The sequence below is a fragment of the Callospermophilus lateralis genome, chromosome 14 (genome assembly GCF_048772815.1).
Source record: "Callospermophilus lateralis isolate mCalLat2 chromosome 14, mCalLat2.hap1, whole genome shotgun sequence".
Lineage (NCBI taxonomy): Eukaryota > Metazoa > Chordata > Mammalia > Rodentia > Sciuridae > Callospermophilus > Callospermophilus lateralis.
The window spans coordinates 21,238,357-21,257,504 of NC_135318.1; the positions used below are offsets into that span (position 1 = coordinate 21,238,357).

Sequence of the window (19,148 nt, forward strand, 5' to 3'; positions counted from 1 at the left end):
TCTCTTTTTGCACTGTGAAAAGAGCATATATGATTCATCTTAATATTTCTGAAGATCAGTCACCAACTAACAGCTAGCATTTTGGGTGGGAGGAAGGCTTTTGTAGGCAGCTTTTCACCTAACATAGAAGTAAAAAGCACCAGAATATGCCTCAAGCTTCGTTCAGAACCTTAAAAATAGCTCTCTCTTGCACGGTTACAATCCAGTACCATTGTGAGAACTCCCACGGTTCACACACTGCCTGATGTTCACCTCGCCCGTGCCTGAAGAAGCCCAGTGATGCTTGTGGCTACAGCCTGGCTCCCAAGAGGTTCCACCAAAGCACATGCTTTTCATTTCTGCTAATGACCTAATCTAGGTCTTTTTGCCTGAATTTTTCCTGGATATGTGTCCTCCTTTCATAATCTGTACAACCATCAAATAATTCTGTAATCCTAGATCAAGAATCAGCAAGCAAAGGCCCCCTGGGCAAATCCAGCCTGCAGCCAGTTGTGGATGGCCTGTGAACTTAGAATGATTTTCACGTTTCTAAATGGTTAGAGAAACATCTAAAGAATAATGTTTTATGACTCGTAAAAACCATATGGAATTCGAATTTCCATATCCATAAATAAAATCATATTGGAACATAGCCGGGCTCATCCACTTACATGTTCTCCATGATGGCAAAGCCAACATTTGACCCTTTTCCAATCCCTGATCTAGACCCTTAAGATCTTCCTCTCCACAGTGACGGTTTCAGAAAAGACATATCCATCTATTGATTTTTAAAGTCCATTTTGTAGATCAATTCCCACTAACTCTTCCCTATATTCTACTTTAATACAGATTTAGTATCCCTTATCTTAAATATGTGGGACCAGATGTGTTTTGGACTTTTTTTTCATATTTTAGAATACTTGCATATACATGAAGAAATATCTTGGGAATAGGACCCAAGTCTAAACCCAAAATTTATTCCTATTTCATATAGACCTTGTACATGTGGCCTGAGGTTAATTTTACATGATATTTTCACTGCACTCATGTTTTGACTATGACCTGTTACATGAGGTCAGGCTTGGGACTTTCCACTTGTGGCATCATGTCAGGACCCAAAAATTTTCAGATTTCAGAGCGTTGTGGATTTCAGAGTTTCAGATGAAGGATGCTCAACCTATACTATAATGTTTATTGTGCTTAATATAGCTTGGCATTATTCTTGTTTCCAGGGTTATAGAAGTGAACAAAATAGGCAAAGATTCCCATTCTGGGAGAGTTTACATTCTATTGATGGGTGGTGGGGGGAGACAGTGATCAAATGTAATATGTAGACTATCTTATGGAGGTACAGGACCTGAAAAGAAGTCCACCAGAAAAGAGGGGCACCAGAGGTGGCAGAGGGTATGTTCGGGAGCATAGGAGTAAGAGCAGGTGAAGAAGCAAATCCCACAGACGGCTGGCTAGAGAATTCTCAGCAGAGGGAACAGTGGAAGAACTGGGCCAGTGTCCAGCAGCCTTGGCCTCTCCATGGAGGCAGTGATCCAGATGGGCAGCTCTTGGTGGGCTCGGCCAGGCTAGTTGAATGTGGGGTGAGAGAGAAGAGGCAAGATGGCTGGCTGGGGTCTGGGTCTGGGAACCAGGAGTTGGGAGCTGCCATTACTGAAGTGAATGTATGGAGGAGTGCTAGGTTTTGTGGGTAGGGTTTGCCTGTAAGTGGGTTAAGTTCGAGGTGTTTTAAATCTCTAAGTGGAACCTGTGAGTAGGCAGTCAGATAGGTAGACTTTCAGTTCAGAAAAAGTCTGAGCTACAGATGTAAATTTGGAAATTTTCAGTGTAATGGATAAATTTTAAGGAAAAAGACCAGTTGAGATTCATTCTTGAAGCCCAGCCTTTTTTTTTTTTTTAATCTCCAGTACATCTTTCACTACGTAACCTAATAAAATTTCTTTCTAACCTCACTTTGTTTTCCAGTTCACAATTGACTTTGCACCAGGATCTCCCATCATCCTTCTTGTTCCCCCTCCAGGCAGATGCCCTCTTACCAGGAGATATCCTAGGCAGCCTGAAGTACTAAATATGCCTTTCTCAATGGGCCAGAAAACTGCCCAGTGTGGCGCATGACCACAGTCTGCCATCCACACTGAATTCCTGGCCTGTGATCCTCAACCTGTCTTGCTAAGTACTATCTGTGTCCTCCTGACTTGACCCCAGTCTTGGTTTGCTTGCTCCTTTTCCCTGCTTTCTGGTTATCTGAATGTGATCACACTTCATTTTCCTATGTAAACACTTAGCCAAAAGCACTTTTTCTAGTCTTTTCCATTAATGTCTCATCTCCCATTCCAGACCTTAAGAGCATGCCTGTTTCTTTTACCTCCCTGTTGTTTACAGTGCCTTTCAAATAATCAGTGACCTGACCCCTGGGAATGGAAGGCAAATTTGCTTTTACACTCCTCTCCCTGTCCCCAGCCCATGTGCACTGTCAGAGTGAGGAGCAGGGCAATATTCAGAAGGTGGTGTGAGGACCACCTGCATCTGCATCCGTGGTTAAATGCAGATGTCCAGGCCCCATCTCAGACCTGTTGTACCTGATAAATTGCCTTCTCTTGGGACGGTCCTGGGTTTATGAGTGTTCAACAAGTTCCCAAGTTATTCCTAAGCAAACATGAAAACTGCTGGTGCAGAGAAATATTACAATCCCACTTTCATTTTCATTTTGGGCAAGTCATCCATTCCCAGCCTCAGTTTTCTCCTTTCTGTGATATTAACACTTGCTATGTGCTTTGTAAAGCTGTTGTAAAAATCAAGCAAGGAGCACTTTGGAAACAAATTATAAAGTGCTGAGTACTAGTTCTCTGGCTAATCTCATCTTCTGGTATCTTTTTCATTTTTGTGTGTGAGCCAAACTCCAACTACGTACAGAATAGTCCTTTGAGCCCAGAAACCGGCAATGTCTGCATGCTGTTCTTGTGCCTAGGCCTTCAGCAAATGCCAGCTAACAGGAATCGGGTGAATGCCTTTCCCTGCCCTGGGAAGACCAAAGTATTTTTTTCTTATTCTCTGCCTCTGCCTTTGGCCATCATTAAAACCTGTGTGCAATGAGAAGGAGGGATTTAGAAAAATGTTCCTAAGTTTAATTTAGGGTAACTATTGATTTCTTTAAGCATTGATTTTTTTTTCCAGAAAAAGTGTTTTAAAGGTAATTCATAGGAAAAGTAACTCATATAATAGTAGAGTAGTAAAGACTTTCAGTGGAGCTTCAAAATTGTAAATTTTTAACAAATTTACAGTAAGTTCACTTGTTTCCGACCACTGATATTTGAAAATAGTTTCATTCCTCAAATAAATTGCAGTGGAATTAACTGCAGATCACAGGCCAAGGATAGAGATGCAGCAAGAGGGTAAAAGCTCTTCTTTCCCTTAATCTGTTTGTGTCCTGAGTGGCCGGGCATCATTCTAAGTAGTTCGTACCAAGTCTTAGTATAACAACATCTGCTGAATCCATTGTTGTTTGGGGGGCCTTACTTAAACTGCTTTTCCACATGCTAACAAAATCCTGATGGTGGACATCTGTTAAGATTACTGCTCCTTAAAGGCTTTTGTGAGATGTTAACAAACTTAAAAAAACACATCTCTGAACAAAGACTTGGTTCGTGTTCATGTTGTTAGACATATTCTGTTTGCAATTACAGTACTCGCTTCTTTTGTATTTCTTAAAATGTAAAATTTCCTTGCTTGCATTCCACCTCTTCTCTACTGGAAGGTGTCCACCAAGTCCTCTGGCCCCCAGGGTTCTTCCAGGTTTCCAGGAGTTTCTTTTCCTAGAATGAAAAGGGCCCTAATGGCTTCAGCTCATGTACCTAAATAAGTGTTCCTAGAAACAGCTTCAAGGGCTTGGTCAGCCCACATGTAGAACCAGATGTCACGTCTGCAGATTGGGATGTAGAAGTCCAAAAGTGCTAATCAAAGACCTGAGAGTGGGCAGATTTAGGTCCGAGAGACATGGAGTTAGATGTGTCCTTGCTGTCATCATCTGCATGACCTTAGAAAGGTTATTTAGTTTCTCTAACTTCCAGCCCTCTCATCCATGAAATGGAATGACACTTTTCTTGTAGGTTGGAGAGATGGATAGATGATACCATATAGGAGAAGCACTTGGTCTAGTGCCTGATCAATAGTTAGTGCTCAGTAAATGGAGACTTTGTTCTATGGAGAATTCATTTGCCAACCAAGTCCCCTTTAACTGCCGTTTAAATTATTTTTGTTTATTTTATCCCTGGGTAGAGAACAGCTGATGAAACTCACCCTTATAGTATGCCTTCATATTTTATTTATTTACTTAAATATTTTTTAGTTGTAGTTGGACACAATATCTTTATTTTATTTATTTATTTTTATGTGGTGCTGAGGATTGAACCCAGGGCCTTGCACGTGCTAGGCAAGCACTCTACCGCTGAGCCACAACCCAGCCCTGCCTTCATATTTTAAAATTACTCTATTTAATAATTCCATAATCCTCTAAGTATTTTAACTTAGCAATTTCAACTTCTGTAGACTTTGCTCCAAAGAGGAACATTTTCTGAGCATTTAATCATACTGTTGTCTCAGAACATTTCCATTTTTATATGTCTCTCTAAAAATGGGAAACAAGAAATGGAACACAGTACTCTAACAAAGACCTTGCTTATGTGAAGTTTTATTTAGTGAAGTACTAAATTGATCACAAACATGCCATGGCCAGGTCTGTACTGATGCTTCCCTGGGCCCCTGTCCAGTGTACCTCCCCAGACCGCCTCCCCATCCTGATCTCCTGTCTGTTATTTCCCTCTTTGGTTGTGCTCCTTGAGATTTTTCCATACTGGACTATAGTTTGATTTTGTTTAGCTGAAGGATTGAGAGCCTCTGGAGATGGTTCACAGTTGAATCTATAAAATGATATAAGAGGACTGATAAGAAGTCTAGAAAATTCTTTACTAGAAAAACAAATCCAGTTGGAAAACCAGACCCTCTCCTCAATTTATTATTTATGTCCTTCTGGGTTTTTAGAATCTGTAAGTAACTTTTTAAAAATCCCATCAGGTTAACTTGTTGCAAGATATGTTATCCTAAGATAATAGAATGTGAAATGACATGGTGATGAATTTTATAGGTAAAAGTTTTGAAGACAGTTAACAATCACTTAGTCCACTATTCCACTAGTTCCACACCATCTTTCTGTGAAAGAATTCCTAATGAAAAAAGGACACAGGCTTTGGAACCAGAAAGATCTGAGTTCAAGCCCATCTCTGAAACTTATTTATTGGGTTATCTTGGACAAGACATTTGAACTGTTAGAACTTCAGTTTTCTCATCTATAAATTGGGATAATTAGATCTACTGAGCAGGATTGTCATATGATTTAGAGATTATGAATACCTAGTAGAGCACCTGGCCAAAGTAGGTACTCAGTAAATAACAGGGACTTGTTTTATTGCGGTGGCTCTCCTGACAGGCCCCCAGGAAACATACTCTTGTATCATACAGTGCCCCAGATCCTTGAGTTCCCTGGCATTTGTCTACCTTGAAGGGACTTGACAGTGGAGTCCTAGTCACATAGACAGAATGGGAAACTTGAGTTCTTAAACAGAGCTGGGCACACAGTGGATGTTTGTTGATTGGAATGAAGGCCTTGCACCTTCCTCTGGCCTTTCCCTTAGCTTGGGGGCTAGAGGCAGCTTGGGTATATTTACCATCTTGAAGTTCCCCATTTCCATACCTCAGCCTCTTACACTCCCCTGAATCATGCTGTGGTAGAGGAGCCAGGCCAACTTTCTGACCCTTAGAACTTAAGTCAAGGGAAAGAGCAGGGCACTAAGGCTGACCCAGGTGTCTCTGAAAGTACCTTTTTCATGACCCTTAGACTCAAACCAGAGGCATTCTAGAAAAAAGTTTCTTTTCAAGTGCTTGGTGTCATCTCTGTATCAGTGTAATTCTCATCATTATTCTGACCCTCTTTCAAGCTTTAAGGGATTGGTATTTTCTTTTTTGCTAGTAGTATTATCCCCAGCTGCACTGGTGAGAAAGTTGAGTAGAACTAGTGAGACAAAACTTGACAGAAGTAGGAATGATGATGGAGAATCTCTAGCCCTCTGGTCTTCTCCAGTCACAATTAGGTTTTGCTTATTTTATTTGGGTAGTTGCTCTTTCGTGATGGTCAAAATCAAACCCCATTGACCCAAGTCAGACTTTCAGACAGCCTGTCTCCCCTTATTTTTCCATGTCGCAGTACTCAAAAATGATTCCTTCGGACTGTCATGCTGCCGCCAAGTCAAGGCTTTGATATTTGCACTCAGAACCAAGTTCATAAACGTCTCTGTTAACTTCATCTGCATGGAAAAGAATATATTAATACCTTCAACGGAGATAGATCTTAATGTTTATCCTTTAGAGTGCATAAGGCCGAGCTAGAAGTGCATTTCTGGTTACCCTTTGGTCTAATTTAACTCCATTGGTGGAAAAGCTTTTCAAACTGACTTTATCCTTATCCTTATTCATATCCACAGATTTACTTTCATTTCTAAGAATTATTAACTCATTTCATGGTTCACATTAGTCCATGAAGACATAGAAGGCACTTTCTATCAAAACAGCCCTCTTCACCCTTTTCTCCTCCCAAGTTCAACCTAAAACCCTTGACACCCCGATTACTTTTCTTCACCTTTTTGTCCCTGCCTGCTCCCTGCCCCGCTCTAGAGATCAGAAGCAGTAGCACCAAGTGATCCCTTTCATCTGCTCCTCACCCCGCCCCAGCCCTGACTCAGCCAGGAGGGAGTTAGTCAGGCCCTGGGTCTCCTGCCAGCTGCATTCCTGGGGGCATCTCAGTGAGCCCTGGAATCTCTGCACAGGTGAGTTTTCTGTTGTACATGCTCACCTGTTTTTTTTTTTTTTTACCCCTTCATCAGTATTAACTAATTAGAGATCACAAGACCTTACCTCCACCTTCCACCCTTTAAAAATATAATAGATCTTTTATTTCATGCCACTTGACTTTGTTTATTCAGTATGGTGGGAGCAGCATTGGAGCTATAGCAAGCCTGTTAAATATTTACCCATGAGGCGGATATTTATACATGAATCAGCAGTGCATATCAGTATGTGACACTGAATGCTAGGTTTTGTACCCTTACGAGCTAAGAAACTACTGAGTTAAACAAAGGGTGAAATAAGCATCCTTTAAAAAACAAACTCGGCTAAAATAGTCTGTCATAGGTCCTGAAGTGCTTCACACAAGGAGGCCTGCCCTGCATAGCTGGCTGAGTCACTCAGAGTAGACTTGGCTGGAGTGGTTGGCCCATCCAAGATCTAGTGAATCTGATTGTTGAGGGTGGGGCGGCAGTGGGGGTGGGGATACTGGTGCCTGAACAACTGGAGGAGGAGAGCTCCCCTGGCTGCTGAGCAGATGACTGCAGAGAAGATGAACTGTGCCTCAGGGTCTGCCTTAGCCTTGGGTCTGAGTGCCCCTAGGGGACCTTTGTCCTAACCCAGCAGATCCACTGTTTCTTCCCAATCCCAGAGCCTTTTGTGATTAAAACACCCTCCTTGGACTGAAGGTGTGGCTCAGTAGTAGAGCATTGCCCAGCACTCTCACATAGCCCTGGGCACCATTCCCAGCACCACACACAAAAAAATATATATATATTATTAAATAAATAAAAATCTCCCTCCCTCAAGGAGGCAACCTATTTCATCAGAAACAGCATGGACCCTGGCAGCAGGCAGCAGGTTGGGGTCCTATCTTGGCGCTACTACTCACTGGGTGTGTGAAGCTGAGGCAATTCCTGTGCTCTCCAGGCCTGTGAAATTATAATGGTAATTCCCACTTCATTGAGTAGGGGGGGATTAAGTTAGATAATATGATCGAGCAATGAGTACCAGGGCAAGGTCTTAGTCATCACTGGAGCAGGGAGCAGAAACAGGGGCCTGGCAGCAAAGTGGTGGGATTTCTTCGTACTTCTACATCTTTCCTTCATTCTAGGTAATTTTTGCCTCGTGGCTGTCTTTCAGAATGACACAAATCAAGCAGAGAGAGAAACAGAGAGATTCAAGTTCAGAGGATTACCCACAGACTAGTTTCCTTCCTGGTGTGCAATTCAATGAATGATTAAAGACTTGCCCTATAATATGTTATATACAGTCAATTCCAAGGAACCACCCAAATTATTTCCTTTTTGGAACAGTGTAATGTGAAAGATTGGTTCTCTAAATAAGATATGAGCAGCCTGGAGCTTGGCGTTGTCTATGTTATATGGATGTTTAATGAATAGCCACAAGGTATAAATAATGGATTGATTAATTTATTTTTGTCCTGTAGAATCTTCTTCTTGGTCAGTTTTCCATCCTAATGGAATCATTAGAATCTTCTACTGAAATGTGTGCCTTCTTGCATCTTTCCTGCAAGCAAAGAGAGGACAAAAAACCCGGCTCTGGTTCACAGGAAGTCATGGGAATTTTCCCAGAGTTTAGGTTACATCTCATGCAGCATCGACTCCAACAGTAGCAAAAGGCAGTGATAGTGCTGCTGATTGTGTGCAGTTGCAGAGCGCAGATGATTCGTTAATGTCATACTGAGGCAAATGTTGTCTTGCGGTGCTCTCGGTTGTCAGAAGAGCTGCACTTTTAGGTATCATCTGAGTAAAAAAGTCAATATTGAATATTTACACTCGAATACTTCGACTCCTCACATTACCTGGACTTTTGCTTGTTAGAATTTTTCATTCCCAGTATCAAGCATAAAATTTATCTTTGCCATAAAAATTAATTTCAGAAATCCACTCAATGTAGGATGGGTCTGGAGTTCTTTTAGTAATTAGACATGTTCCCTGTGTCACAAACCCTAGACTCAGCGAATCCACCCTAACCTCTTTAGGAATGATTTTTTTAGGCAGTTCTTGGGGCACACTTGTTTTCCATTTATAACCTTGTAAGTGTGGGGACTTGGATAATGAGTAATCACAGAATTAAAGGATTTTAAAGGTTTTTTTTTTTTTTTTAACATCCCACCATATTACAGAGAGGTTTTAAGGACTTATAGAAATATGTATATTAAAATAAAATTAAGAAAAACAAATGAGGGCAAAAGGAAAAATTAAAGGTGGTAAAAGAAATGCAAGCTGTAAAGTTCTGAACAGTTTCTTCTAATAATTATATGCTGAGTAATTTAAACTGAAAAAATTTCAGCTCCATGAAAATTCTGGAAACTATGTCTGAATCATCGTGTTTTAGCATTTGGATCAATGATTGTTGACTATACCTTGTTTAGACCATACATTCTCCTTATATGCCTTTAAAACAAGGTAACACAGCTTATAAGCTGGAGAACTTTAATATACTTTTATAATGTTATATCTTCATTTTTAGCATAGTACAGCTGTTCCATGAATAATTTTCAATGAATTGGGCATAAAGAAGAGTCTAAAAGTATGTTTCAATAACATATTGGTAAGCCAGTTTACCTGGGCCAATCAAAATTTGCTAATTTGTACTGTTGGGTGAGAAGACCCTCAGTTGTTTTTAATGATGTGCCGCATAATGTAATATAGAAATTTAATAGTAAAGTAAAGCTCATTTCCCATCATTATTGATTCAAAGCAGTTGCCAGCTAGGCTTTGACTGAAGAACCCACGTCTGCTTGGCAGTGTCCTGTGTGCCTGTGTGCCTGTGTTGCTCGAGCCCTAAGAACAATGTCTTGTACTCTTTTCTTTTCAGTGCACTTGGAGGCTCCTCAGCTCTCCATATCCCAGCTTTTCCGGGAGGAGGATGTCTTATCGATTATGTTCCTCAAGTATGCCACCTACTCACCAACAAGGTATAAAAGCAAGTACCCTGTCTCCTCCAGCTGTGACTCCTCCAGCACGGACCCAGCACCATCACCCACCTCAGACTGCCTTCCTGGTTTCGTCTTCCATGTGACACTTTCATTCCTACTTTGAATTACAGTTCATCTGTTTCTTGTCCTATTTCTTTGACTTCTAAGACTGCTGACCTCATATTCTAGTTTATCTTTATCCCTTAACTCACACTTGGAAATTTAAGTCACCTTTTTCATGAATTTCCTTTATTCCCTACGTTTTTGCTATGTCTTGTATCTTCTTGTGGTTTTGAATTTTTGAACCCCTTCATTTCCCAGTTATCTGGTGCATGCATACATGTATGATTGTTTGCCAAAAATTACTATCAGAATAGTTCTTTAAAACTGCCTTCATTTCTTTCTGATTTTTTGGTAACTCACTTTTTAATAGTCAGTCCTTGGTGCTTCCTGTCAGGTCTGGAAGCAGTTTGCTAGACTCTTCCTCCTCAGGGCAAGATTCCAGTTCAGCTGGTCTTCTACACAGGCATGTCACTAAAGCTTTATCTTAGGTGCATTAATGAGCTATAACATTGCCAAGTAAATGGTTTTACCATAATGGTGGTTGTCAACTATTTCCAAAAAATATAAGAATATATTTGTTAATGTCCAATCAACATATTTAGCTGAAAACTAGAGGTGTTAATGCATAATCAGTTCTCGCTTTACCCTCCCACATGGATTGTGACTCAGTTTATTTAATTGCCAAAGTACTTCTCCCGGCCCCCCTTCTCTCTCTTTTTTGTACTAGGGATTAAATGATTAAACCCAGAGGTGTTTAACCACTGAGCACTCCCCCACCCTTTTATTTTTTATTTTGAGGCAGGGTCTTGCTAAGTTGATGAGAGCCTCCATTAGATGCTGAGGCTGGTTTTGAACTTGTGATCCTCCTACCTCACCCTAAAGACTTTAAAAGAACAATAATATTTCAGAGGCTTCCATATTATTTTTCAAATGTCAGAGAAACTAAAATCTGGCAATTCTGCAGTCTGTGGGCCTGGCCCAAATTCCAGGGCATTCAACTGTCTTGGAGCCGTGGCTTCTCATGAGACCAAATGCCCCTAGCTGCTGCCCTCCTGCAGGACTGAGGGGAGGGCAGGATTCTTATTTACATTCTGGGCTTTGCACTGCCTTCCAATCTGTGTCCCAGAATTATAGAGAAAAATGCAAATTGGGTCTTCCAGAACTGAGAAGAAAAGCCTTTTTAAAGCTCTCCAATTGAGATTAATTTCTAGTCATATATTTTCCTCAAAAATTTTTTTATCATTTTCCCAGAAATATAAGAATCAGTCAGTTTTTCTTATCTGTTTCCCTTTCATTAATTTTACTTGTCTTTTGAAATTGGTGTTCTTCTGTTTGCTCCAAACGAGGACAGTATGGGCTGCTTTTAGGAACAATCTCTTCAAATGAATTTCCATAATTACATTGGAATCTATCTTTATAGCCAGTTTTGTTGTGGGTTTCTGTTAAAATGGTTTTCTGTTTTTAAAACCAAGTACACAGAACTGTTTTCATCCCCTTTTTAAACAAAGCCACTTAAGCAAACTTATCATCTGTTTTTCTTTTCCGAAAATAACATTTCTGATCCTGCATTAAGCCTGCAAAGTAAGCACTGTTTTTATAAATTGACATAAAACCCCTATTGTTAAAATAGAATTGTTTTACTTTTAAAGGGTGCAGCATGGCTATCAGTACCAATTGTGTCAAGGTTATTCCAAGCACTTTATCTTGAGCTTTCATTAGCCAAGGAAATGCTATTTGGCTATAGCCAGTATAAACAATTTTGGGGGTCTCACTTTCCCACTGTTTCTTTCTACCATTATGAAGACATTACAAAAAACATGTTTTCATGTTGGAGGCTGGTGCATAAATGACTGCCTTTCAACTACCTAGCTTAATGAATTCGCATTTTTTAAATAGAAACTGTCATTTGATGATAACAAGGAAATATAAAAAGGCAAAATAAAATCTCCTATTGTAATATGTCTTATTCTGAACACTTATTTCAATTTAAAATCTAAAGGATTTTAAAAATAAAGAATAAAGCATTATATTGACTTTTCAATAGGAGTTCAAGATAACCAAAAAAAAAAAGAGAGAGAGAGAAAAAAAAAAAAAAAACCCATCCCAAATTAGTGAGAAAAAGGGCTTCTTTGCAGAGAACATCAGCTTATAAATGCAAAGGGAATGATAAAGTTCAAAAATCATCATTTTGCAGGTCATTATGAAAAAAATTGATTCAAATAAAAATCTCCCAACAGATACTAAAACCATTCAGTGAATGTTTGATGATGATGATGTATTAGGTGGTCACCTGGGGTGGGGGATATATTAAGGCTGATACTCACTGTGACAGGGCAACAGCCCTCTACAGTGGCGTGATCCAGCTGTCATCATCTTAATCAAGTGATCCATTGATGCCCCATTTTATCTATAAAACCTTCTTTCCAAAAATGTTTAACCTGAGTCTAATCACACTCCTAGCTTTAAATTTCAATTTATAGGAAATACATAAGGTAAAGGAAAAAGAAAGGAAGCAGTTAAGAGAATTGAGACATTTTCTAGGCAGCTAATCCAGTTTCTTTGAAAAGTCAGTGTCTTGTGTGTGCACACATGGGCACACACAGACATGTACACATACTTGAGGAGATGCTATTATTCTTGATTTAAAAGACTTGAAGACATTAAAACATTAAATATCTCATCCTTGGGTTGTATGCTGCTTTTTAAAAAATGTTTTGGGAATAGTTGGGAAATTCTGAAAATGGACAGGGAACTAGATGATATCAGGAAATGACTGCTAAATTTGTTAGATATGATAATGGTATTATGATTATGTAGGAGAATATCTTAGTTTGGGGGTTACATACTGAAGTATTTAGGGGTGAACTGTCATGATGTCTCTAATTTCCTTTGAAATGTTTCAGCAAGATTGATTGATAGGTTGATAGGTAGGTAGATCCTTGGATAAAGCAACTAGGCAAAATATTCATAGTTGTCGAGTATGGATAGGAATCTTTGAAATTTTTCATAATAAAGCATTAAAATTTTTTCTGTGCTAATTCTCAGTTTTGGGATCCTATTCCAGGTGCAGTATGTGATTCAAGGATATCATAAAAGAAGAGAGTACATTGCTGCTTTCCTCAGTCACTTCGGCACGTAAGTTCTGCTCTGTTTAAACCTCTGTACCAACCATGCCCTCACTTGCTCATGAGCCTACTATGGAGACTTGATTAAGAAAATAGTATTTAATTATTACATATGAGACCTTTGCAATGCCATTTTGATTCTTTTTGGCATGTTGTTTACACTAGAGTTCCTGGGGTGACATTTTTTAAAGCATTCTTTAGCAAATAATAGAATCAGATATCTCCCCCACCCCCGCAGCAGCATGTCTGCCCCCTACCCCAGCAGTAAGCAATAATGGTAGTACTGCCTACAGTAATAATGGGAGCAAAACCTGCAGTAATAATGGTAGTACTGTCTGTAGCAATAATGGTAGTGATACCTGCAGTAATAATGGAAGTAAACCCTATAGTAATAATGGTATTAATGCCTGGATTAATAATGGTAGCAAAACCTGCAGTACTAATGTTAATAGTGCTTATAATAATAATGGTAATAATGCCTGCAGTAATAATGGTAGTAGTGCCTGTAGCAAGATCCGCAGTAATAATGGTAGTACCTTCAGCAGTGATGGTAGTAATACCTGCTTGTTGTACAGCTTTTTGTAGTTCATACTGCGCTTTCACCTCTGTCTTCTCACAGTACCCATGAAGTGAACCAGGCAGGCATTTTTTGACACATCTGTGAATCTGTTGGAAGTTCAGTAACCTGATAGAAGTCACACACCTAGAAGAAGGGAAGCCAGGGCAGAAACTGAAAGGACAATACTGCCAATGGTACCACACAGATTTGCAAAGAAAATCTAACACTATGGGCTGGGGTTGTGGCTCAGTGGTAGAGTGCTCCCCTGGCATGCATGAGGCACTGGGTTCAATCCTCAGCACCACATTAAAAAAAAAAAAAAATTGTGTCCACCTACAACTAAAATAAATAAATAAATAAATATCTAACACTAGACACAAAAGTGAGTTGGAAGGCCAAGCACAGTGGTGCACTCTTGAGATCCCAGAAGCTCAGGAGGCTGAAGCAGGAGAATCATGAGTTCAAAGCCAGACTCAGCAATGGCTTAGCAACTCAGAGACCCTTTCTCTAAATAAAATACAAAATAGGGCTGAGGATATGGTTCAGTAGTTGAGTGCCCCTGACTTCAATTCCTAGAAAAAGAAAAGTGAGTTGGAAGAAGGTGCCATGTGGGAAAAGGGTAAAGCATGTGACTGTAGGGACAGTGGTACCTCCTGCTGCTGCTGTCCCATGTGTCTGCCCTTTCCTCCTCTGCCAGAGGCCATGATACTCTGTGACCCTATTTACTTTTATGCTGTTGGCGCCTTATCAAGCTTCTGCTGAGGTTCAGCTCCGTGGAAGAGGCAGTGCCTTTCCCTCGGGTCTGAAGAGGTAGAGCTTTCTGCCCACAGGGTGGAACTGAGCACTAGGATTTTAATGGTCTCATTATACCCAGCCTTATTCCAGAGAAGTTGGATAAATTTTATACACACACACATGCACACACGTATGCACACACACACACACACACATGCACACACGTATGCGCACACACACCCACATACAGTAACAAAATTTAAATTTTAAATAATAGAAGAAATTAGGAACTTGGGAATAGGTAAGAGAGAAGGAAACCAAGAATAAGGCTGGCAGCTCCCTGGGGTATCATTTTCAAACTGGCACAGTTAAAGCAAAATGTCTGACTCCCCAAAACAATGTTAAGCAATTTTCTTATTATCCATTATGGAATTTTCCTTACTCCAAAATAGAAATGTCAGTATCCAAGCAACATGACTGTCTTTTACATGACTCTCTAATAATTGAGATTTTTTTCTGTTTTATTTATCAACATTTTGAGGAAGTATTTTTGATACAGTGACTACTAAATGATACCTTTGATCTTCCAATTTTTGAATAAGATTATCTTTAGTATATATAATTGAAAATGGTAGAAGCTAGCACAGTGCCCTCCAAAGGACACAACTTTCCTGGGGTACAAGAGAATTATGAAAATTGAATATGTATTTGTTTTAAAATATCATTCTTTTTTAATGTACATGTTTGTGTATGTTTTATGCACATATTACAATAATATAGTAGTACTTATATACAATTAGTGCTAAATTATAAATAAGTACTACTGTGTTACTGTACTGTGAGCATAATAAAAAATGTGTGCTTATTTTTGCCTTTGGGTACGGGACCTAAAAAGTTATAAGTTTTATAATATTGGGTTAATTATAAATAAATTTATAAAGAAAAATAAAACTGGTCAACAGAATAGTTGACTTCAGGCACGTCTGAGTGATATACCAGCCATCTTTTGAGCAAATCCCTTAGCCCTCAGGATCCTTGTTCCTTTACCTTTCCAAGCAACACAACTATCTCTTCCTATGGGAGATCATCAATATTGATGGTCTGATTGGCCTGATTTGGCCAGAGAAAGGGCATTTCTAAGGACAACAAAGATCTTCTTAGGAGGATGAATCACTCCCTTCCAAAGATTGTGGCTGATATTGTCACATTATAGTAGTGATACCCCCTGGCACAGTCTGTTCTTAAAAGAAGTAAATGGGGCCAACAGATCAGCACTTTTCTGGCCCTTGCACTCACCACTCTCCCATCTGACATTGCTACTATCTTGAGTCCATTGGGGAGGGAGGGCAGGGCAAGAGAAAGGATTCCACATACTTTGGAAGAAAAGTAATATATGATTTCAAATGTAATAATATTGTCATCGTTCGTTGCTGTGTAGTCCCAAGTGAAAGTAAGACTTTAAAGATCATTGTACAGATAGCATGGTGACATTTTGGTATTATGAGGTCATTGCTGACCTGATTTCTCAACTTTTCCCTTTTAGTAGCTAATATTTGCATTTTATGGTTTGTTTTGTTTTTCACAACCCTGTAATGAAGTTTACAAATATAAGTATACTTATTCTACAGATGAGGAAACTGAGGTTCTAAAAAGGTTAAGAGATTTGCTTATGTTATAGCAAACAGTAAATAGAAAAGCTGTGACTTAAACCAAGAGGCAATACCTTTCCCATGATCAAACTCACTGGAATCCATACAAGATTCAGTAGCCCTAACATCACCAAGATATTCTTCACTTGGCTCCATCCCTTCTATACCATATTTTTATGAGGGTTTTTGTGTGTGTTTGTGTTACTTAGAGGAGTCGTGGAGTACGACGCAGAAGGCTTTACAAAACTCACTCTGCTGCTGATGTGGAGAGATTTCTGTTTTCTTGTGCACAGTGAGTATACTTTTGCTCTCAGCATTTCAGCATACTTTTTTAAATGTCCAAATCACATGTAATAATCAGTATGAGATCCTTTAGTGTCTGACTTGGTCTCTTACTTTAGCATATGTACATAATGGTATGATCACTAGAGTAATTTTACCCTTTAGGGGACATCTTTGGAAGCATTTTTGATAGTCATGACTTAGGGAGGAGTATCATTACTGGTATTCAGTGGCTAGAGATCAGTGATACAGCTAAACATCCTGTAATGCATAGAATGGTCCCACTCAACAGAAATTATTGAATCCAAAATGATGATATTGCCAGGTTGGAGAAGCCCTATCCTAAACAGATTTCCTTTCCATTTCTTTTCTTCTTTTTCCTTTTCTTTCTTTCTTATTTTTCATTTTATTTTATTATTTATTTATTTATTTTTTATGGCACTAAAGATAGAACCCTGTGGTGCTTCACCACTGAGCTACATCTACTGCCCTTTTTTTATTTTGAGACAGGGTCTCACTACGTTGCGGGTTTTCCTAATTTGACAAGGCTGTCCTCAAACTTGCAATTCTCTTGCCTCAGCCTCCCAAGTTGTTGGGGTTACAGGCATGCACCATTGTACCTGGCACTAGACAGATTTCTATTTCAGAATATCTTTCTAGTAGCAGGTCTCAAAACTTTCAGAATTACTCAGAACCTACTTGCTTTGATTATTTGGTTCCCATCCTTACTAAGTGAAAAGTCTACAACTGTGATAATGAGTAAAACATAACTTAAAGCTGGGCAGCATTTTAATACAATCCCAGCATAACTTCTCAGTGTTTTTCCACAGAGGAGGCAGATTTAAGTGGTTGTTATGTTGTATTAATCAATCAGCCAATAAGCACTGTCCAGCTTTCTCTAAGCAGATAATATCTTTTGATCTTATTCCCTTTGTTTCTTTTTTTGTTTAGTTTATTTTTCTTATAAATATGTCAGGTTCAAGTTGCAAGTCAAGGACACCTTCATTCTGTAGTAATTTGATATGCAAAATGCCTAATCTTCAAGGCCAAAGAGTTCCAGCTTTCCCAGCTCAAGTGAGAAAAAAGCAGTGGGTTTGAGTTGGCTTCACTCAGTAGGTAGCACTTCCCCTGTCCCCAGTGCACCATTAGGAAAGAACACTTTAGCCCCACATAGCCCAGACCTCAGATAGTGCCAGTATACTGACTTCGGAGATTTTCCCTCCCCAGCAGACCTAACTTCCTGGTTGTAATTTACTTAGATTAAAATAGTGTCTAAATCCTTCCCTTTTTTTTTAACCCGATTCCACACCACCAGAGAGTAAGAAGCCCCTAAATGTCCAGTGTCAGAGGGAAGAGGGCCTCCAAGTGAAACCTCATGTGGCATTCTCCACCAGGAGCTAGCTGAGAGCTGGCTGTCCCCCCGGCAGCTGGCCTCTCTGCCTTTCCATGTTGCCCAACAATCACCAAACTGCTCTTGTCATGCAGTGCTTTGTGTTGAGTTCCAACTCTAGTTCATCAAATGTTGGGGCCATCTTTTCAAATGCATCTGAAAATACAAGCATGTTATTTAGCATTACTTATATGTGTATTAAACAGAGGGTTGGGGAAAAGATTTTCACCAAGGGTCTACCTGGTTCAATTCACCAGGACAAGTCTCCATCGGCTAGGTGTCCTCGTGTGGACACGCGGAACCTGGCTGCCAGGTCTCATGAAACACTGGCATATGGAGCTTAACCTACAATATGGGTCCAAGTGGAGGAGGATCTTCACACTGAGCTGCTCACCAGCTTCTCTGGCATTACTGATCTTAGCCAAACACAATGCTTCTGGCCACCACTTTTAACTCTCACTTCATATGTTGTTATCTTGGTTTGTGTTCTGAGCCTTAATTCCTTTGTGAGATATCACTTGCTATTTGCCACATCCACTTCATGTCATCCCCTTGGAACTAGCGATTCTATTTCTAATCCCACCCCAGACCCTGACTGCATCCTTGATATATTTCTGATGACTTGAGTTAATTGTCTGATTGTTCTAGCCCAACTCAGCCAAAGGAACCTGTACCCTGTCTCAAATGGTGGTAGCAACAGTCAAATACCTCCCAAGTGGCTTTGGAAAACCCCATTGTGGCTGGACATTTACACATGGTAACTTAGAAGAATGCTTCAACCATTCCTTTCCCAAAGTGCCACAGCATCTCATCTTTTTCCTGAAACTTACTTTTATTTCCTAGCCATGGTTCTACTTTGAGTTGCTATCAGATCATATCAGATATAAGGGAAAATATACATTCTTGACATTGTTCAATTCTAACCTGTGTTGGCAACATACAACTCAAAAATTACTACTCTGGTGGTGACATACTAGTCTGTTTTCTTTTGCTATAACAAAATACTTAAGCGGGGTACTTTATAAAGAAAAGAGATTTATTGAACTCATAGTTTTAGAAACTATTATTCAAGATCAGGAGTCCAATATGTTTGGGTCCATTTGTCTGGGTCACAACATGGCAGAGGAATAGAAAGGGAAACAGCTACATGCAGAAGGATCCAAGTGCATTGGGTGGCCTCACTTACTAACAATCTATTACCATGAGAACTACATTAATCTCTTCCCAAAGCAGCACCCCTAATGACCTAATCACTTTCTACTAAGCCCCACCTCTGAATGGTTCCAACACCTCTGATATCTCCCTACTGGGACCAAGCCTCCAGCACATGAGCCTTTGGGGGCAAACTATTTCCAAGCCATAGCAGCTAGCAAGAGGAAATTGTAACTTTCTTAATGTTCAGGAATAGAACAACATTCACCTCCCAGCCCCTGCCAGCTCTCTTGTCAGTACATTTAACATTTATAGAATTGCTTTAGCTTTTGAGTTTCCTACAGAATATTGTCTCCGTGAAATTGTGTAT

At 39.7% G+C, this 19,148-nt stretch overlaps 1 protein-coding gene across 1 annotated transcript in view; it reads left to right on the plus strand.

Moving 5' to 3' along the window:
- The window catches only part of Babam2 (BRISC and BRCA1 A complex member 2), a 392,625-nt gene that overhangs the window by 298,402 nt on the left and 75,075 nt on the right, over positions 1 to 19,148 (plus strand). The window contains exons 8-10 of the mRNA XM_076832846.2: positions 9,724 to 9,823; positions 12,951 to 13,021; positions 16,164 to 16,246. Of these exons, the coding sequence (XP_076688961.1) occupies positions 9,724 to 9,823; positions 12,951 to 13,021; positions 16,164 to 16,246 (254 nt within the window). The remainder of the gene's footprint in view (positions 1 to 9,723; positions 9,824 to 12,950; positions 13,022 to 16,163; positions 16,247 to 19,148) is intronic.